General features: G+C 39.9%; 1 protein-coding gene across 1 annotated transcript in view; it reads left to right on the top strand.

Moving 5' to 3' along the window:
• Nucleotides 1-16,903, top strand: part of SYN2 (synapsin II) — a gene marked incomplete at its 5' end in the record, with an annotated part of 124,271 nt that overhangs the window by 57,278 nt on the left and 50,090 nt on the right. Inside the window, 4 exons of the mRNA XM_081320462.1 lie at nucleotides 5,473-5,530; nucleotides 7,801-7,892; nucleotides 9,820-9,976; nucleotides 13,038-13,127. Of these exons, the coding sequence (XP_081176588.1) occupies nucleotides 5,473-5,530; nucleotides 7,801-7,892; nucleotides 9,820-9,976; nucleotides 13,038-13,127 (397 nt within the window). The remainder of the gene's footprint in view (nucleotides 1-5,472; nucleotides 5,531-7,800; nucleotides 7,893-9,819; nucleotides 9,977-13,037; nucleotides 13,128-16,903) is intronic.

Raw genomic sequence — 16,903 nt, forward strand, 5'->3', positions numbered from 1 at the left:
CGGGACTCCCAGGTGCGGACCCGGGTGTCCTTTTTCGCAGCTTGCCAAGCGGTCGGGAGCCGCGACTTGTTGCTTCTGCGCGACTCTTGGGAAGACGCAGAGGGTCCTCTGGCAAAAGCAGATGCGCCCTGGCCGGCCGGGCGCTTCTTTGCTTTCTTTTCCAATCCCCTCCCCCAAAATGTATTGTGGTCGGTATTTGGCGACCGAGTCCAGTGGCTTTTGCTGCTCCTGAGGAGGAGGAGGAGGAGGAGGAGGAGGAGGAAGAGGAGGAGGACAGGTGAAAAGGCCGAGGCTTTGTTATGCGCTGGATGCTCTGGCTTCCCCCCCTCCCTGCCTGTACAACAGGTAGCAATGTCAGAAGCCAGGAAAAGCAGCGCGCCGAGTCCCGGCCAAGGCGACGCTTTTGTTCTCCTCGCCTGGATACGCTTCCAAAAGTGAAAGGAAAGAGGCTTCACCCAAAACTTGCTTCCCGTTTTCCTCCCCCTCCCCCCTTTTCCCTTTCTCCCTCCTCCCAGCGCGGCACTTTGAGTAGTAGCCCTTCCACTCCCCGGCTCCCATCCCGGGTTCTTGAAAGCCCCGGTTTTCGTCCTTGGGTACGGGAAGAGGACCCACCCGGCCGAATTGCGAGGGGAGATCGTTCTCCGCGCCTGTCAAAGGGGACCCAAACAAAGAGGTGCATTTGCCGGAAACAACGATCGGAGGGATTCTCCTTGCCTCCTCCGCCTCCATGAAGATTTGTTTTTCTGGGAGGCTCACTTAGAGGGAAGTTTTGAACTGGAAGCCAGGGATGAGGCGAGAAACCAACAGCCTGCGTCCGTCTCTCTCTTTATGTATATTTCTGTATATATCTTATCTCGGGATCTAGACCTTTTGAAGGAGAAGGGGCGGCTGGAGTTCGTGAGTTGCTGTGGGACCCAAGGGTTGGGGGAAGAGAGATGGGAGGGAAAAGGGGAGAAACCTGCCGCTGGCTAGTTCTTTGTCTGATCGGGGAGCCTGAACAAAAGAGGAAACTCGGTTGAACTCTTCATCTCCCTGTCTGCCTTATCTGGTCTTTAAAGAGGAGGGTATTCCTTTCACTTCTTGAACTTTCCCAAAGACTTGCAAACTTTTCCAACCATTACTTCCAAGGATCTTTGATTTTTATTTTTCCCCTTGCAACCTAGAGGAAAAGGAAGGTGAGCTGTTGATCTAAGTTTCTCTCTTCTTCCTTTGTAATTAAACTGGAAGTTTTACGTGTGGAAGGGGTAATCTGATTTTTCCTTCTCCAGGCCTCTGCCGCCCAGAGCATTGTTTCTCCCCCTCGTGCGTGCGTGCGTGTGTGTGTGTGTGTCAGACAGAAACGGGCGGCAGAGGCCTGGAGAAGGAAAAATCGGCCGCAGCCTCGGGGTAGGCTTCTCCAGGGGCGGCGCCGCGATTCTGCAGGGGCCAGGTAGGGAAAACTCGCCGGGGAAAACGGGTGCCGTTGCAGCGCCCGGGGAAGCGTAGCCTGCTTGACCCACGGCCTCTGAAATGTTCAAAATCCAACTTTTCTGCTTTTTGAAACGCACCACCGGCTGCTCCGTCCAGAAGCCCAGATTCGGGAGGGCTGCTTGGCTTCCACTTGAGCCCATCTATGTCCGCGAGCCCCCCCCCACTACCCCTAGACCTCCGCCGGCAGCAGAGGCTGGATCCGCGCTCCGCAAGCCTCTGCCAGCGGCAGGGCGCGGATCCAGCCGGCGGCAGAGGCTTGTGGAGCACGGATCCAGCCTCCGCCGGCATGCAGGCAAATCCTGCTAAAGGGCTTTCCCCCCCCCACTGGATCCGCGCTCCGCAAGCCTCTGCCGGCGGCAGGGCGCGGATCCAGCCGGCGGCAGAGGCTTATGGAGCACGGATCCAGCCTCCGCCAGCATGCAGGCAAATCCTGCTAAAGGGCTTTTCCCCCCCCACTGGATCCGCGCTCCGCAAGCCTCTGCCGGCGGCAGGGCGCAGAACCAGCCGGCGGCAGAGGCTTGTGGAGCACGGATCCAGCCTCCGCCGGCATGCAGGCAAATCCTGCTAAAGGGCTTTTCCCCCCCACTGGACCCGCGCTCCGCAAGCCTCTGCCGGCGGCAGGGCACGGATCCAGCCGGCGGCAGAGGCTTGTGGAGCACGGATCCAGCCTCCGCCGGCATGCAGGCAAATCCTGCTAAAGGGCTTTTCCCCCCCACTGGATCCACGCTCCGCAAGCCTCTGCCAGCGGCAGGGCGCGGATCCAGCCGGCGGCAGAGGCTTATGGAGCACGGATCCAGCCTCCGCCGGCATGCAGGCAAATCCTGCTAAAGGGCTTTTCCCCCCCACTGGATCCGCGCTCCGCAAGCCTCTGCTGGCGGCAGGGCGTGGATCCAGCCGGCGGCAGAGGCTTATGGAGCACGGATCCAGCCTCCGCCGGCATGCAGGCAAATCCTGCTAAAGGGCTTTTCCCCCCCACTGGATCCGCGCTCCGCAAGCCTCTGCTGGCGGCAGGGCGCGGATCCAGCCGGCGGCAGAGGCTTATGGAGCACGGATCCAGCCTCCGCCGGCATGCAGGCAAATCCTGCTAAAGGGCTTTTCCCCCCCCCACTGGATCCGCGCTCCGCAAGCCTCTGCCGGCGGCAGGGCGCGGATCCAGCCGGCGGCGGAGGCTTGCGGAGCGCGGATCCAGCCTCCGCCGGCATGCAGGCAAATCCTGCTAAAGGGCTTTTCCCCCCCACTGGATCCGCGCTCCGCAAGCCTCTGCCGGTGGCAGGGCGCGGATCCAGCCGGCGGCAGAGGCTTGTGGAGCACGGATCCAGCCTCCGCCGGCGGCAGAGGCTTGTGGAGCATGGATCCAGCCGCCGGCGACAGAGGCTCGATCCGCCGTTCTGCAAGCCTCCGCCGCCGGTTAATACCCTGTATTCAGATCTGGGAAGTGGGGGGAAGGGGGAGAGAGGGGGAGTTTGGGAGGAGGGGGAGGGGGAGCTCCACGGTGCAAAAATAAAGCCCTGCCGCTCTTCGCGTTGCTTGCCCGACTGGCTGTCACGGGACCGCACGGATCGCCTCGCTCCCACCGGCAGCTGATTCCTTCGAGTTTGGTCTCGAGCGATTTTGCATTTTCTCCAGTGCTGAAAGCCACTCGGGCGGATCCCAGCCTCGGCTTATACTTGAGTCAAGAACTTTTTCCAGTTTTGGGGGGTAAAATTAGGGGTCTCGGCTTATACTCGAGTCGGCTTATACTCAAGTATATACGGTATTATAATATGTTATTACTACAATATTTAATTATATATGATATAATTTGGTTATATACTTCTAAATATTTCATTAAAAAGAAACATTGCTATTTGTTGTTTAATTCTGAATAAGTAAGTAGATAGGCAGATGATAGGATGGATAAATGGATGATGTGATGTAATGTGATGTGATATACATCCTTTGCTCCGTTGTTGAATGTAGTGATGTTGTGACTTACTGGCAAAAGGGAATTTCTATCTTATTTATGAAATAGGGTCAGGCTATTCATAAAGCATGAATCATTTAATCATACGTAAATGAGTTATGTAGATATATATGATGGGGGGTGAGGTGTTACCCCCCCCCCGTCGATAGGGCTCGTAACTTGGGCGTCCTCCTGGATTCACGGCTCAGTTTGGAAGATCATATAGGAGCCGTGACCAGGGGGGCTTTTGCCCAGGTTCTCCTGGTGTGCCAGTTACGGCCCTATCTGGACCGAGATGCCCTATGCACAGTCACCCATGCGCTCGTGACCTCCCAGTTAGACTACTGTAACACTCTCTACATGGGGCTGCCCTTGAGGACCACTCGGAGGCTTCAACTGGTGCAGAATGCAGCCGTGCGAGTTGTGATGGGAGTTCCCCGATACTCCCGTGTAACACCTCTTCTCCGCGAGCTGCATTGGCTTCCGGTTGCCCTCCGGGTGAGATTCAAAGTGCTGGTGATGACCTAAATAGCCCTAAATGGCATGGGTCCAGATTACCTTAGGGAGCACCTGCTACCAGCATCAGCTTCCCATCATCCTGTGCGCGCCCACAGGGAGGGCCTCCTTAGGGTTCCACCGGTTAGAAATTGCCAGCGGGTGATTCCCAGGGGGAGGGCATTCTCTGTGAGTGTGCTCGCCCTTTGGAACGAACTGCCGATGGAGCTTCGGACTGCCCCTGACCTTCGCTTGTTTCGCTGGGACTTAAAAACCTGGTTGTTCGAATTGTCTGGCCTGGACTGAGGGATTTTAAATTTTAAAGTATTTTAATTAAATCATATTAAATTATATTAAATTAATTTTAAAATTTTAATTTTATTGTTATTATGAATTGTGGGCTTGTACTAATTTAATTCCATTTTATTCTCTTTTTGTACTGTTTTAACTGCCCTGTGAACCGCCCTGAGTCCTTCGGGAATAGGGCGGTATATAAATTCAACTAATAAATAATAAAATAAATAAATAAATAAGGCTGCATTTTTAAAATTATGTCACTTTTTGCATTTAAATTTTGAATCATCAAAAAGTAGCATGGGCTGTGAGAACTCTATTTCTTATACACACCATGTTAGATTTCCTCTAAAAGATAGTGTCAGCCCTTTGAGGTAGACCAGGCCAGAAAACAGTAGAACATCTACTTTATTAATATAGGCTATAAGAATAGAATTTCTCCTTCCACCCCTCTTAAACACAATAAAGTCAAGGCAAGCCAGTCTTGACTTTCTTCTTCATTTCTTCCTGTCTCTCCAAGCTAAGCATATGTTGTTGTCAGGGCTATCTCATATTTATGTCATGGATATTCCTGTACACATAAAAGTAGGAAGCAATATGCTATATCAAGGCAGCAGATTGAATCATGATGCAAAGGGCTTCTGGAAAAGGAAATTTGAGAATTCAAATATGCTAGCCTTTGGGCTCCATGGTTTCACTATAAGTCCATAATCTAAAGTATAATAGATTGTTAATAATAGTAAGAGTCACATTTTCACAATAGACATATGGATAGAAATATGTCAAACTCATTCAATAAATTCAGTGAGATTATATAAGTAAAGGAACAGTTGGTTGCTTAGTGACTATTCAAAGTTACAATAGATCCTTCCAGAAGCTAGTTACAACCTGTTTCCAAAGTTCCAATAGTATTTTCAACGCTTGGCAGCTGGCTCATTTTTGTGGTTGGTTGCAGAATTCTGCTGTCATGTAAATGGTTTTTTTTGCTGATTTCTGGCCTTTTGTGGCCTGTTTTTGGTAAAAAATGCTGATAAGAATGAATGGATTTGCTTAATGATTGCTTCAAAAAAAGTTATAAATCAAGTCGGTCATATGGTGCTTTGATTTATGACCATCATGATTTACAATGAAAATTCTAGGCTCCAAATATGGTAGTAAGTCAAGAATTATGTGTATTACATTGCTAAAAGACAACCCTTAAATTCCAATGTGATTTTGTTTATTTACTTACAACTTATTTTTTTGTTTTAATGAGAATTCTTGTATTTCAGGACCAAAAGTTTTCGTGGGAAAAAAGTCCATGGAGAATATGACATCAAAGTGGAGCAGGTATTCAGTTTTTCTTAGTGTTAAGTATGTTAAGGAGTGTTAAGAGTGTTAAGAATGGAATAAGTCGGCATCATATGAAACTATTTTTACCCAATGTAAATAATGAAATTATATAATACAATTAATAATATATGAAACATTTGAGGTTACCAAGGCAGCTGTAAGAAAATGTTTTAAGAACACTTAAAGACAAAGATGTCCCCTAGTATTTATTAAGGCAGTAAAATCTTTAATAAATTCATACACCTTCCTGTCACTTCTAGATAATTCAGAGGATTTGCAAGAAAAATGTTATGTTTGATAATAACATATGGACAAAACTGATGGGGAATAAGTGATAAAACAGATCTTAGAAATGAACATGATTAGTTGGCCAGTGAGTTTTTATTAATTCTACTCACTCTTCTTATGAGAGCAAATGGAAGTAGGTATCCTCCTTGTTTTGATTTAATTTGTTCAGATTTGATTGTAGGAGAAGAGAAAGATAAACTTTTTAAATTTTTTAAAATCTTGCTCTTTCTTCACTTCCACAGTTTGTTTTTCATGTAAATAGGGTCAAAATCATATTTCTGTTCCAACATCTAACAGCTTTTAATGCAAATATTAGAAGAGTGATAATTTTTTATTGTGCTTATAGCTACTTTTTTCATTTGATTACTTTTGCTACACAGATAAATTTTAATTAAAAGATTATGCCTAATGATTAAAAACTCCATTACATTTACTTCGGAGTATAATCATATTTGCTTGCGGAAAAAATAAAGATAATTGTAATGACTTTTATATTGCCTTTAATGAAGTGAAGTATGTTGGATTTGCAAGAGAAAGTAAATGGAACAGATGGGTTAAGAGGTATGAAGGAAACATGTAGGACAGGAAGAATAGAAGATGCATAGAGAGAAGACCTGAAGCTGAAGTCAGGGACAGTCATGCTGGCTGAACACTCACAAAACTAGCAAATTGCTGGGGAAACAGTGAATGTGGAAACCTCCAAAAGTGGGATCAACAAAAGGAACAGCTGGAAGAACAATATATGAATCTACCAGTGACCCATAGGAAAAAGCCTTGAACATCTGTAACTGTTGTGGCCCCACATATTCTGTGAAAGTTGTTGCCAGGCTGGTAGTTACAGAGAGAGGCAGCAAGAAGGTAATTTCCATTATTGGCACTCCCTCTATGTAAACAGACTCAAGCATAGAATTAGCTGAGGTGGAGTGAGTTGAATCATCCAAGAATAGGTGGAAATGTTCTACTGAAGACAAATGAATGTAAAAATGTTTCTTTAAGAGTGCCTCTTTTAAGAGGGGCAGGAATTATGAGGAGTGTGGGTGAACATTGGAAGGTGGTTTTAGAGGACAGTTATAAATGTTGGCTGAAGATTGTTTGACACTGCAGAAATTCGGGAAATATGGACTGGAAGAGTAAGTTCATTAGAGTCATGCAGAATCCAAAAATGAATGAATGAATGAATGAATGAATGAATGAATGAATGAATGAATGCGTTCATTCATTCATTCATTCTTCTCTGGGTAAGAGTTGGAGTTTGGCTGCAGAATTGTTCTACCTGGAGTGAAAGGATTGAAACAAGGAAGTTGCAGAGTGAAAAATGGACAAGGGAAAGGATAGCTTCAGCATGGGATAAGTGAGTTCAAAGAGGATCATTATAGACAGCTGGTGGAAGAATGGGGCTGACTGCTTTGGAGAACTGTAGCCTCTAAATCACAGGTGTCAAACTCACGACGTCACATGATGTGTCACGACATATCACAACTTGTTTCCCTTTGCCAGTAATGGGATGAGTGCAGTTTTAGCGTGACACATCCAGCCCATGGGCCAGTAGTTTGGCACCCCTGCTCTAAATGTTCCTTTTGAATGGCAGTTCTGCCTGTAGCAAATCTGCTCTCATCCACAACATGATCATGAATGTATGGGCAGATCTACCAAGAGATTTGAATTTTTTAAAGTTAGTGATGATAATAATTTCACAATACATTTTATGTAAATTTTTCTTTTGTTCCTGGCAACATCCCAGAAATGTTTATTATTTATTGAAGATATTTCCATTTATATATTGCTTCTACTTTTCATATGGAAAATAGTTCCAACATTATTCTCTAAATATGTAACTTCTTCTGTAATAATAATAATAATATTTTCCAGCACACTTTGCTAGATACTATTTGTTCAAATTTCATATGTCCACAGAGGTTGCATGTGGGCTAGCAGCTTAAAACAAGTTGGTTTATTTCTACATTTTTTTTATCTTTCAGGCACAATTTTCAGAGGTCAATTTGATAGCTCATGCTGGTGGGAATTATTCTGTAAATGTGCAAGCTTTTCGAAATGGCACTAAAGTTGTCAAGTAAGTTATTTTACTTTTTTGACTTTCAGAATTAAGGTTAGGGTCGTGATGGGTCGGACACGACTTTGCAACTAACAACAACAACAAATAAATACAAAACATGATCATGAATAGCATTCTTTATTAGAAATAGAATTTGTTCAGGGTACATTCTCATTTTACAGCCAAGGTACATTGTTCGATGCATGATGTAATTAAGGTGTTTATTCATCTTCTTGATAAATTGATAAGTAGCAAAGAGTAAAAACCGCTCAGTATCTAAGAGCATCTCATTTTGTTCTAATTCATGGGAGGTTTAGGCTAACAGATTTATCTACTGTACAGTATATAATCATCCAAGAACTGGCACAACTTGATGACACAAAACCAATCAATCAGTTAAAGAGTTATTGGTTTTCTCTTTGATGAGCACTAATAGGTCATTGAAGGCCTATTTGAACAGAAGTAGATATGATGTGTAAAGCAAAGAGTGATAAAGCAGAAAGATTGAAACATAAAGCATTTCTAAATTAGTATCCAGTGTTAAAAATTTTTCCAGATATCACAGATGGCAAAAAATTCAGTGTTAATATTTTTTTGCTTCTAGGAGAGAAAATTAGGGAAGAGAATAAGCTTTACAACAAACAGGCCTTTCAATTATGACTTTAACTTCACTCTCTATCATTGCATCTTCATTTTTGTTTTACCCTCAACTAGGGATAAAATTTATCGGTTGCTGGTTTGGTTTTGTTCCATCAGAAGGATAGGTATGTGTCTGCATAGATTACTGTGTCAAAACATTCTGACTTAGATAACCCTCACCCTCTAATCATCTATAAAATGATAGCCTTCAAAAAAAATGTCTGCATTCCTCTTTTTAACCAGTATAATGACATTCCTTTCTTTACCAATCTCCATCATCACCATTATAACCAATAACAACAGGTGAAGTTCAATAATTGTTTGCTTTCTCTTAGCCTTTTTTCCTTTTCTTTGAGAGGAATTTTTCATTGCACTGAAGCTTATGGCTCAACAAAATGCAAACATATAGAAAGACACTAATCACCACAAGAGAAATTCTAAGAGCCCCCTATTTGGACATTATTCCAGAACCATAAACCTCTACAAGCCCTTGGAATATAGTTCTGTTGGAATATAGTTCTACTCTAGGGGTGTCAAACTGCTGGCTAGTTGCATCATATGGAGCCCGTACCCAAACCAGCTCCGGCAATGAAAAAAAGTCACAATACATCACGACATGTCATGTGACATGGCGAGTTAACACTCGTGTTCTAGTTATAATGACAACTCTTGTCATTTTTTCCCCTCTGACTCTAACTAAAATCTTGGAGAGATCTTTCAAGGATTCTCAAACTTGCCAATCCATTTTTAATTTATTCCTGGAATAAGAGTTCTATCTTTACAACATCTTGTTGAACACATTAAGAATGGCTTTCATATTACACTATTATGACAACCAGTGCTTTTTTATATAAGAAAAAGGTGCCGGAACTCACACGTGTCATACAACCCGCGTTGTCTATCCTACAAGGTTCCATCCAAAAAAGGTGCCGGAACTCCGTTCTGAGCGTTCTAAGAGAAAAAAAGCCCTGATGACAACTACAGTACCCTTACCACCCATATCTAATATTTGAGCAATATTGGAGGTATATTGTACACATAGACCTCTCCCACTTTGAATTATGAAACTAATTTGAAGGCAAACCATTTCCAAAATCTTCTCTAGAAAAATATAAGGATTTGTCTAGGCTGTAATCAGAAGTCAACGCTGACTTGAAGATGCATAGACACAAACAAAAAGGTTTCAGTTTAATGTTTTTTCCTCTAGATGTAATTTTAATCAGCCTGTTCTAATTCAGTAGCTCCCATAGCTCTAGTAAGTTTCTAATATATTTGTTTGCTTGCTGATAAACTCAATTCTCTTTAGGTCATTCAAGCCTGACTTTGTTCTTGTCCGGCAACACTCATTCAGCATGGCTGAAAATGAAGATTTTCGTAACTTAATTATTGGAATGCATTATGCAAGCATCCCAAGTGTTAACTCTCTAGAGTCAATCTTCAACTTCTGTGACAAGCCCTGGGTAGTAAGTAACAAATTCTAATTTAATAATAATATATTTCATTGTATAATTGAAGAATAACATTTTTTTAATCCCATTTATATCCCGCCCTTCTCCGAAGACTCAGGGTAGCTTACAATCTAAGAAGCACAAATCAATGTGCTTAACAATAGCCTTCATTCTATGTATATTTATTTTTTTATTTATTTTTATTTTAATTCCATTTATATCCCGCCCTTCTCCGAAGACTCAGGGCGGCTTACAAGCTTAGTAGTAGCCTTCATTCTATGTATATGCCTGCTTATTAGGGCTTTCGCGCCCCCCCCCAGCAGCATTTTTACAAAGTCAGCTTATTGCCCCCAACAATCTGGGTCCTCATTTAAATGCCGAATTGGGGAGGGGAAAGGAAAATGAGTAGCATTTAGCCCAATGTCTGTTCCTGTACACATGCAAAACTTTATTAAAACATTTATATTTGGATTATGTCTCAAAGTCTTACATAATATAAATATATTCCTTGACGCTTTTTAAATACTATGAATATTTAATGCTTAATACTTAAATATTTAATATTCGTAATCTTTGCCTCATTTCCTTGTGGCTTTTGTTTATCACTAAGGTTCTCAAAATTTTACAGGTAAAAGAACTGTAATCAGTCTTGTACAAAGTTAGTAAAGTAACTATTATTAGTAAAAAGTGTCTATTCAGAAGTTAGGATGAAATTACAGTGGGTAAGGGAGCTGAACAAAAGTGCCTAAAAATGGTAATACTGCCTAGCTAGAATGCACCTCTCACATTTCAATATTTTTTCTCATTCTGGATGATAATAGTATAAACACAAATATGAGCATCTGTATGAAAAACTTTATGCATAGTAATTGTGACTCATCTTTCCATTGCTTTTCCGTGCAGTCTCTGTTTGTATGTTGCAATGCAAATAAAATCACTCCTGCATGTAGAAAATTAATATGAGATTATAATTTTTTGCCTGCTGGTATTCAAGACAAAACCAGCCAGTTCTCTACCATAAGATGTTTAATGTGTTATTCCTGCAATTGTTAAACAGGCTGCAGGCATTTGCAATAACTTTGTACATTTTATCTTTTAAAATCAAAATGCTTTTATCTTTCACCCAATCCTTTGCATAAGAACTGGTTTTCCAATTTTTAGAGTAAAAAGAACCCAAAGTTCTAAAATATTCTAACATGACAGATTAAAATTATGATTTTAAAAATTTAAAATTAACAAGAGATACTTGTTAAGCCTGAATGACAATTATATCCAAAGGCTCACTCTATCCCCCCTCTTTTTTTTTTACCTCTGAGTAGTTGTCTCACAGCCCTTACCCAAAAGCCTATTAAACGAGTTCGTTATAGATTCCAGACTAAGGACCATTTTAAGGATTTTCTGCAACTGCTCTGTCAGCCAGGAAGCGTTACTTGAGGAAAGAGCCAAAGTGGAAACAAATTCCTAAATTCTTAGCTTGAATCAAAGTGGGCTCTTATCCAAGCCTTCTTCTGTGCTGCCCCAAACATTTCAAGGACCTTTATCCAGTGCAATGTATTGGTTATTATTTGCATTGTGCTTCTATAGCCAATGTTTATTCACTTGCCAGTGATGAGAGACAGATTATTAAAATATGTCAAAATATTAATACAGCCAGGCACTCTGGAGATTATACCTGGAGTTTTCCTTGTTCATCCCATGAGGCTGCTGTCTGTATCTGTATCTGTATCTAATTTTTATTTATTTATTTTTTTACAAATTAAAAGATAAACACAAAATAATATGGAAGAAAAGTAGGAAAGGAAGCAAGACAAATCTCAATCTCTCTCTCTCTCTCTCTCTCTCTCTCTCTCTCTCTCTCTCTCTCTCTCTCTATCTATCTATCTTTCATCTTTCTACTTTATATGCCATCCATCTCACTGTATTTTCTTGTTGGAGAAGTTGAAACCAAAATAGTAACGCACACACACACACACACACACACACAAATGCGCACACACTTCTCTCTCTCTCTCTCTCTCTCTCTCTCTCTCTCTCTCTCTCTCTCTCTCTCTTTCTTTCTCCCTCCCTCTATCTCTCATCTATCTACTTTATGTGCCGCCCATCTCACTGTATTTTCTTGTTGGAGAAGTTGAAACCAAAATAGTAACGCACAGACAAATGTGCACACATTTCTTTCTCTCTCTCTCTCTCTCTCTCTCTCTCTCTCTCTCTCTCTCTCTCTCCTTTTTAAAGAGCAGAATACACAAGATTTTCAATAAAGAAATTAACTTGTTTTCATTAACGTTGCAAAAATAATTCACAAATTTGCTTCAGTAATCGGAAGGTTCATAACGGAACAAAGACACTGGAAATAATTAGTTTTTTCCAAATGCAAATACCAGATGTTGGCAATGAATTAAATCTCCCCAGCCGTATATTAACCTAATAAACTAGGTAGTGGACCGAGGCAAAGAACAGGAAAATCAAATGCCCAATCATGAGTAGGAAAACTGCTTTTTCAGGTGTACTTTTAGATAGAAAAAAGAATTAACTCCATGTTGTCATTTTAATCTCTTTTCTCATGAGAGGGCCTGTTGATCCCCCACCCCACCATAGGCTTGCAATTTACCTTTTAAAAATATTTCATGCTTTTAAATGAATGATGCCCTGTTTATTTATTTGATCATAAATGTATAATTACAACTTATTGCAAACTGTACGCTATACGTTTACTATAGTTATGTAAACTTGGGAAGAAATAATGTAATTATAGATATCTCATTCAGTTATTAGTGGTAACTACGAAGTATATTGCAGTTGCAAGACTGAATAAAAAGAAGGGAACATGGAATAAATTACCTCATCATAAATGTGGCATGAGAATTGTTTATTAATGTAAGGCTTTTTGTGCAACTTTTTGCTTCCTTTTTCTATAGACAATAATAATCTGGCAAGTACTAATGCATTTTGGAATTTAGATCTTGAGATTTTGGTAGATAATGATTAGAGGATTGCAGAGGAATGCTGAGATGATTTTTATATTAACTGTTTTTGGAATTTAATGTTTAATTTAATTTCATGTTTTATTTTTCTGTAGTTTGCCCAATTGGTGTCCATCTATAGAACCTTGGGAGCAGAAAAATTTCCTCTGATAGAGCAAACCTTTTATCCAAATCACAAGGAAATGGTAAGAGCAAATCATAAATATAAATTTCCATTCCTTCTGCAGCTATAATAATCCATGAGTTCATTTTATCTATGTATCATCCTCTTGTTTTATCTTTAGTGCCACTGATTTTATGAAACAAAGATGTTTACTCATATAAAATACTTGAGTTCCTAACAATGGGGAAAACATTCCTGGTGTTTTTAAGGTTGCAAAGATTAAAATGAGATATATATTTTTTTGAAATACATTAATTTTAGGCAGCTCAGATTAAGACACAAATTGTGCTCTATTTTTCTTGTAAATTGCATAATTTGTGTGAAATTTTGACTTTAAAAATGCATTTCATGTATATGTTATTAATGAAAGGTTTCTGTACTATCTTATTTAATTCTGAAAAACCTGAAAATTCTGTAAACAATTTTGACAATATTTGTTTTTCTCTTACCACCATTTCTGTTTCACTTTCAAATATGCCATACATTTTTTAATATACTAGTTTAATACTGAAAGGCAAGTATTAGTTGACTGTCTTTCTGTTTCTTCAAACCAAAGCCCAAATAGTGATTGAATGTATTGTTCCTGTAATAATATATGATGATGAAAGTATAATGTATTCATTTGATTTGAAAAAATAAACATGTCCAATTTTTATTGTGAGAAAAAGAGAACCCAATGAAAACAAAGTATTGGTATGAAAGTTGAATTAATTAATCACTCATCAAACTGCCACACAAAGTGCTGTGTCAAAAATAATTATCTATAGTGAATGGAGAGAAAACTAATCCCAAAATTTGAGACATGAAAAAAATGAAAGGAAAACTCAAAACTGATCTGTCAATTAAATCTAATCTGACAAACTAGGTAGTGGATGGAGATAGTTAAAGCTTTAGAAAAGCAGTTATTTCTGTAAAAGCGTGTATTCCAATGAAAATCGGAATTAGCTTATTTCTTTCTTTTTCTGTGTACTGCTAGGTAAGGTCAATGTTCTCATTCCTGTATGCAAATTAGAAAAGTGAGTGTAATCCTTAACTTTGTGTCCTACCCTTCTGGTTGGGCAGGAAGATATTGTTTATAATATATGTGTATGTACACAAACCCACACACACATTGTGGTCAGTTTGGAACATTTGTTTTTCATGTTCTCATGGGTTTTCTGTTTAGTTGATAACCCTGATCAAGGAACTTTGTAATTATACTTCACTAAGTATGGCTGTGTGCTTTTCAAGTTTCAAGTGAAAAAGCATGATATAATTTATTTCTGCTTAAAAAAAGTAAATTGGATTCTGTTTTATCTCATCAGATTATTGGTATAAATAAAACCCTTTATCATGCATTCTAGAATATATAGACAGAAAATAGCATTATTGGAATCATTTCAACATTTACATTTTTGACCTTTCAATTGTGAACAAAAGGGACACTGGTTTTCCACTGTTTTCTTTCAGGTTGTTTTTATCCACTAGGACTAGTTTATAGTCCTGGGATTTCCTGGTAGTCTCTTAACAAGATACAAACAAGGTTCAGTTCAGCTTATCTTTTCAAGGTCACCTAGACGGAACGGGACAACTTAGCATGGCCAACTCACCACAACCAACTTGCTACGGGACAACTCGCCATGGCCAACTCACTGTGGGACAATTCATTGCAGGACAATTCAATTTAAATATTTAAAATAATTTTAAAAATATTTTAATTTTTGTCATTCATATTTTGTTTTGACCTTTTGCATCTTTTTTAATGATTCTATTCCATCATTTCTTCAATATTAACCCTTTTGCCATGAAAAGATGGCCTGTGGCAAGTTGGCTGCACCCAGTTGTCCTAAACCCCATCTCATTTGCTCATCATAGTGGGTATCCTTTGACATGATTTCTTCTTTGGTCTCTTCATCCTGGCCTGCAGCTTGCAACTATGCTAGCAAATCAAGGATTGGGAATTAGATGCTCCTGTAGCACTAGCACTAGGCCTTAGACTTATTTATATTGCCCCACAGTTCTCTTAAGTCCCCTTTTAGTGTTTTACAAGAGTCAGCATATTGCCCCCAACAATCTGGGTCCTCATTTTACTTACCTTGGATGGATGGATCGATGACCTTGGAAGGATGGAAGGCTCAGTCAACCTGCTAGTATCCTAGCAGTGAGCAGAGTCAGCCTGACATACTGCATTCTTAGAGCTGTGCCACCAAGACTCTTTGATATATAATAATAATAAAAATAGTTATTCTGCTTGTTCTGATGTTTACTAATTAAAAAATTAGACATAGATTTTGAGTGTGAAAGCAGTTTTCAGTTGTGTTGGAAAGAAGACTAACTACTGGTTGTGTTTTTAAGATATATTTCATAGTCACACAAGCAAATGAGGCTATAGCTAGTAATTTCTAGTCAACAGCAAAATACCGTATGTCCTAGAAATCACATACACAGCCTCATCTATCCATTCTTTTTAATGGATGGATGGAAATAAGTTAGCTATTATTCTCTGTGGTAATTGCTGAAAGATTTTGAGTTGTCCATACATTGCACTAAGGGGAAATTATTTTCATGTTTTAACATTTCACTGTGCAAATTAGTAGTTCCCAGCTTTTGTATACATGTGTATTCAGGCCTAACTCCTGGCCATTCAGCAATGATTTCTACTTGCAATGGTGCATGAATTAAAGATCACAATGGAAAAGATTATATCAAAAACAAATTATATCATAAGATTAGCATTCTTTTATGAGTACCTTTTCAACATTAAAATTAGAACACAAAGTTCTGGCTACAAACCTTTACTAATAGTGCATGAAGTGAAATACTGACCATGCCATTTCTTCAAGATATTCTTAAATATATTATACTTTGAAAATGCGCCGGTATATGAAATGTCTGGAAGCAGCATATTTTGTCTTATTCTGATGTTCATCTAAAATGGTGTCTGATTGCATTAAACAACCACCTTTTAATTCAAACTTTAACACTAATAAAGGAGAATATTTGTAGCTCATGGCTGATCACTCAACTTTAACACTTTAATATAATAGTGCTATTAGATAGGTGGCTTGTCACTGCATTTTTTTCTGTTTCTCAGCAAAACACGTTATAGTCTGTTCTTTGCAAGCTGTATCATTATCTTATCATTGTAACCATGGTGAGTGTCACATGTTCAGCCAGTTTTATATTTACTACTGTGTGCGCATGTCAAAAACAAAAGCTAAAAGCTTTCTTTCTCTTTCCTTTTCTTTGTTCTTTGTTCTGTTCTGATGAAAGGATGTAGTCAGTTAAGTTCTTTGTTTTTCTGATTAAAAGTTTTATAGTAGAATATATGCTTCGTGGTTTCTTTATTTTACCTGATGTTTATCATGCATCAAATGAGCCACGGTTCATCGCCCTCTGATAGGGAATTTTTTATTTATTTCCCTGACATGGTAGCAGAGGATGGTTTGTTTATTTTTGATGCTGATAAGCGTATAGGCTTATCAGTCACTTAGTTCAGCGACTAAAGAATGCTGTCCTTAAGTACTGAAATATGCCTACGAAAGGAAGAAAGAGTCTGATGAAAAACAAACTTCATTTGCTTCTGCCACATGTCTTTGAAAAGAAAATGCAGCCTCTGATTTAAGGTCAGTTACACCGTCTTCTGATTTTACTAGTTTTCAAGCAGTCACCCCAGAAGGAGTTTACACTCAAGGGGCCCATGCAGATTTTGAGAGGCTCGGTGCCAGTTCTAAAGTTTCACTAGGGAAGGAAGTGATTTATTATCCTCCTAGCCCTGAATAAAATCTGCGTGAGAAGGCCATGCACAGTTATTTTGAA

The sequence above is a fragment of the Vipera berus genome (assembly GCF_964194415.1).
Source record: "Vipera berus genome assembly, chromosome: 2".
Classification (NCBI taxonomy): Eukaryota; Metazoa; Chordata; class Lepidosauria; order Squamata; family Viperidae; genus Vipera; species Vipera berus.